Source organism: Octopus bimaculoides, chromosome 5 (genome assembly GCF_001194135.2).
Source record: "Octopus bimaculoides isolate UCB-OBI-ISO-001 chromosome 5, ASM119413v2, whole genome shotgun sequence".
Taxonomy (NCBI): domain Eukaryota; kingdom Metazoa; phylum Mollusca; class Cephalopoda; order Octopoda; family Octopodidae; genus Octopus; species Octopus bimaculoides.
In genome coordinates, this window is record NC_068985.1 from 44,445,102 (window position 1) to 44,450,662 (window position 5,561).

Below are 5,561 nucleotides of genomic sequence, written 5' to 3' on the forward strand. Positions count from 1 at the left end.
CTGCTGTAATAATACACATACACATACATGTATCACTCACATACATACTTTTCTTTGTACGACGGCCTGTCTTTGATTATGTTCTTATATGTCGCATTCACACTCTCACACAGACATACATCTTTAACGCCACAATAAATATCTCTGTTATTCATCTAATACGGTTGTGGTCTTTCATTACTGGTCATCTATGTTATCGTCGCATAACATATCATGTATATCATCCATCGATATATAATTGTGTTCGACCGTGTGACACGTTTAAATAAAAGGAGTCCTCTGTTTTTCCATTCGTCACCATTTCTCCTTTTTGAGTTCGCACGGTCGTCCCTTACAGATAAATAAAAGTTCATAATATTAAAAAAAAAGAAAGAAAAGAAAAATGTTACTTACCAGACCAAATTGGGTTGTCATAAGCAGTACCGGCACCAAAATATTCATAGAGAGATTTCTTCAAATGATCTGCATTGATACCTATTGACAAAAAGTTAAGGCTTATTTTTACTGTTTGCTGAGTAGTAGTACAGATCATTATATTTAAACATTATGACATCATGATAGAAGTCACAAAATTATTGAAGCAGAAGACTATTGATGCAATAATAGAAATTATTCCATAATCTGGACAAAACCAGAAGAATTCCTGCAGAGAAGTTCAAAGTGCCTCTCATGTAAAAATCTATAATGGAAAAATAGGTATAGTCAAAAGCCTATATATGGAGTTATCTGGAAACTGCTTTGTTTTCCAATCAATGATCAGGATAAATGGTTACACAAGGAAGAAATTTTGTTTGTTGGTGTAAAGAATAAACAATAATTATGGCTTGAATGCAAGTACCAAACGAACCATCATCTTTTTCTGCCTCCTCCTCTTATAATTTATGTGAATAATACCAATGTAGTGTTTGTCTTCTTACTACATCAGTCGTGAAGGCACATGGCTTAGTGGTTAGGGCATTCAGCTCACGATCGTAAGGTCGTGAGTTCAATTCCTGGCGATGCGTTCTGTCCTTGAGCAAGATGCTTTATTTCACGTTGCTCCAGTTCACTCAGCTGGCAAAAATGAGTAGTACCTGTATTTCAAAGGGCTAGCCTTGTCACACTCTGTGTCACGCTGAATCTCCCTGAGAACTACATTAGGGGTACATGTGTCTGTGGATTGCTCAGTCACTTGCACGTTAATTTCACAAGCAAGCTGTACCACTGATCGTATCAGCTGGGACCCTCGTCGTCGTAACCGACGGAGTGCTCCTTACTACATCAGTCAATGCTTGTTTTTCTTAATTCACTTAGTCTCAATATTTTCCTAAAGATAATGTAGAACATCCTATTTACTCCTCATCAATCATATGTGCCTTCTATTACATTCCCCTTTGTTGCTGCAAGCAGGACTAGCTCAAAGTACCAGCAACTTGGGCCGTCACCCAGGGCGTCATGTGCTAGGGAGCACCAAGGAGGGTGTGACAAAGACAAGGAAATTTCCACAACCGTCAGCTTGTACATACCGAAGTTCAGCTTGCCTGGGGTGCCTGCAACCTCAGGGCCAGCCCTGGCTCTGCAAGTACCTGCAATATGTTACTGTCTTGTCACCACACATGCCCCTGATATGTCTTAATCCCAGTGCTACATGTACTTCTAGCATGTCCTCTTCCTACCTAGTAATACCCTTCAGTTGCCACACATGCCCCTACTACATCTCCTTCTGTCACTGCATGTGTCCTTAGTACATTCCACTTTGTTGCTACATGTGTCCCTATATTTATCTCTGTCACTGCACATGTTTCTAGCATACAACACTCACATTGCTGCATGTACCTCTAGCATCTTCCCCTCTTATTACCACATGTGCCTCTATGGCAGTTGTCTCAGTCGACACTTGTTCCCCAGCTACATTCTTCACTGTTACTGCACAACCCGCTATTATGTTCTCTTCCCATCACTGCATGTGCTCCTACTATATTCCCCTCCTGTCACTGTACATACCTCTACTATATTCCCTATCACTACATCCTCAACATTCTTATTTCTTTATTGCCCACAAGGAGCTAAACACAGAGGGGACAAACAAGGACAGACAAAGGGATTAAGTCGATAACACTGACCCCAGTGCATAACTAGTACTTAATTTATCGACCCTGAAAGGATGAAAGGCAAAGTCAACCTCGATGGAACTTGAACTCAGAACATAATGGCAGACGAAATACCGCTAAGTATTTCCCCCGACGTGCTAACGTTTCTGCCAGCTCGCAGCCTTCATCCTCAACATTCTCTTATCACTACAACACACTCCCCTACCAATGCTATATATTATCTACAGACCTCCTCCTATCACAGTACACCTCCCAAATGACTACATAGCCTCTACCCAATTACAGTATATTAAAAAAAATTGTCAATCGTTGTGTAAAGAGAGACAATATTGTCATTTAGCCCCAGGTCAGCCTTGATCAACAAACCAACAGCCAAACTATCTTTCAGTTTCCAAAATACTCCTTGATATTTTAAGACTATCATGTGTGATATGAAGAAGGTTTGGCTGCTATTTCTAGCAAGTCAGACAACCATATAAAGGTTCACTGATTAAGAGAAGCAATAGTTCATTAAACTGAGAACATTTCTCATGAATGAGATACTGAAACACTGAAGTGTCTGTGTGGAAAGGATTTAATCAAGGAGGGGGCAGCTTTAAATTAAAAGAAATCATTGGATATAAAAGAAATTAGTCTTCAGATTGGAATTGACAGGAAAGAGACAACAGAAAACAATAAAATATTGTTCTTGTTTACATTAAAGATGCAGGTAAGGTTGTATAGTTCGTTATAAAGTTCACTTTGTAAGCACTGGTTCAATCCTACTGAGTGTTATTTTGGACAAATGTCTTCTACATAAGCCTGGTGCTGATCAAGGACTTGTGAGTGAGACTGGCAGATGGAAACTGTGAGGAGGCCCATTGTGTGTGTGTGAGCATATGTGTGTGCACGTGCAAGTGTCAATGTGTGCATGTGTGTGTGTGTGTGCACAGGCATGGCTGTCTGGTAGAGGAGTTCACTTCCCAACCATGTGGTTTTAGGTTCAGTCCCACCACTGCATGGCACCTTGGGAAAGGGTCTTCTACTATAGACTCAGGCTGACCAAAGCATTGTGAAATGGATTTGATAAGCAGAAACTTAAAGAAACCTGTCATATATATATATGTGTGTGTGTGTCCTTATTTTGACAGTGCAATAATTGTAAATGAGCATCAGTGTCATACAAGTGGTGTTCTTTGTTCCCAATCTTCTGTGCGAACATGCACAGCAATGGAGAAGTATTGTCTTGCTTAGAAACCTGTAAGGGTTGATCACAGGAAGGACAGTGTTAACCCATGTCTGACCCATGCGAGCATGGGAAAGTGAATATTGAAATGATGATGATTATGTGTGTGTATGCATGTGTGCATAAATGTCAATTCCATGCATCATCATTAGCACTGTCGGTGTAGAACTTGGTGACATTCTTTATTTTCTTCAGGGGGCACATGTTTTGTAAATCTGTGGATGTATGAGGATTGGTTTGATAAGAAAATACTTTCCTTGTAAAACAAAGCATGGTGACAGGCAGGGTATCAAGCTGTAGAAAACTATGCTGTATAACTTATACCAGCAGAGAAAAACAGATGAACAAGATTTAGTGAGGAAGGTGCAATAGAAGGTTATTATATATGTCCTTAGTTTCTGTAGAAGTGCAATGTGCATACCCTTACCTTTTACTGAAACTTAGTGAGTATTCCTGGGTAAGCAGGGTGCATGTGTGAAATACTGGTTAATTTTTTGTTTTATAATTCTTGAAAAACTAACCTGAATTTTCCACAAGGGATTTCAAAACAACAAAATTTTGGTCTCCATAACAGGTTTGCTTGCCAGTCTTTTGCACATAGAATGGATTCTGTGATGGTTCCCAGAATTCCCAATCACTTCTTGTACTCAGTAAAGCAGTCAACTTTTCTTTGTTGTAGTTCCAATGAATTGGTTGCACTGTAGAGGATAAAAAGACAAAATTTTTAAGCTAGGAAAACTTACAAATTTCATTGCACCATTATTTTCTGTGCACTTTCCATGCCAGTATGGATTTGTAGCCACGTTTTGCCACATAGCAATCATATTATCCAATGAATAGCTGTTGTTCATATGATAGTTTGGTGGTTTGTCTAGACTTTCTGTGAACACAACCTAAAAATACAACCCAGTTGAATGCCAAAATTTCAGAGTGAATCTATTTCCTGTTAGCATTCACTCTCCCCATAGCTGTTTTCACAGCTACATATTCAACTTGGAATGATTGAAGAAGACACACCATGGCATGTGAATAAGTATCTGATGTGTAAATATTAGCTCAAATGTTGAATTTCTAACAAAGACTTTCAGCACATGTTATAAACATTGTCTCATCTGAATATTTCTCTTTGTTTGTATTGCACGAGTACCTTCTCTATTAATGTAACAAAAGATTATGTTTTAACACACAAAAAAAATCCTTTCACTGTTACAGATTAAATGGGTCATCACAATCTGTTCTATTTCATAGCTACTACTTTCACAGATAGGTTGAAGGACCCTGCCTCATTTGTTATATTTTCAGTTTGGTTTCTATGGTTAGATGACTTTCCTATTAACAGCCACTATGCATAATGCATTGGGGTGGGTGGGGGAGATGATGCAGGGACGTAACAACCTCTTTAGTGTTGGTGTTGCAATAAAATGCAGCACCAGCACTTAGGACATGTCCTTGACAGGACTAAAGAGTCACATCAATCTCAACCAATTTATAACAGACTGCAACGTTAATCACATCAATCTGTCCAACATGCAATGTCATAGGCACAACTCTCTTCTTGACTAAACACAAAAGCTGTAACAAAATAACTAGTTCTGCATGTTAACCTCAGAGTAATGCTTACTGTATTTTCTGGTATATAAGTCAACATAGTATATAGTGTAAAACATCATCACTATTTTTTCAAACTCTGCTTCATCTCACATGGAATTTTTGGTCTTCAAGAGTGGTCTTGGTATGTAAGTCGACCTACCTAATTTTGGCTGGAAATTTTCATCGGAAAAATTCAACTTGTGTTTCAGTCATTAGACTGTGGCCACACTGTTGCACCACCTTGAAGAATGTTTAGTCAAATGAATTGACCCCAGGACTTGCTTTAAAGTCTGGTTCTTATTCTATTCTTTTTTGCTGAACTGCTAAGTTACAGGGATGTAAACACACCAATGCTGGTTGTTAAGTGGTGGTAGGGAACAGACACAGACACCAAGACACACACATATATATGTAGTTGAAATTTACAGAAAAACAAAAGACAAAGACAGGTGTATGAACAATAGGTAGGTGTATTAGTATGACACTCGGGGAAAGTGAGAAAGTCTTTTACATTTTGAGCCTACACTCTTCAATAGAAAGAAACATGAGGAAATAAACAGAGAAATATATATATATCATCATCATCATCATCATCGTTTAACGTCCGCTTTCCATGCTAGCATGGGTTGGACGATTTGACTGAGGACTGGTGAAAC

General features: G+C 38.8%; 1 protein-coding gene across 1 annotated transcript in view; it reads right to left on the minus strand.

Moving 5' to 3' along the window:
- Nucleotides 1-5,561, minus strand: part of LOC106878262 (crystallin J1A) — a 387,015-nt gene that overhangs the window by 377,130 nt on the left and 4,324 nt on the right. Inside the window, exons 2-3 of the mRNA XM_014927435.2 lie at nucleotides 3,837-4,013; nucleotides 394-474 (exon numbers count right to left, since the gene is read on the minus strand). Of these exons, the coding sequence (XP_014782921.1) occupies nucleotides 394-474; nucleotides 3,837-4,013 (258 nt within the window). The remainder of the gene's footprint in view (nucleotides 1-393; nucleotides 475-3,836; nucleotides 4,014-5,561) is intronic.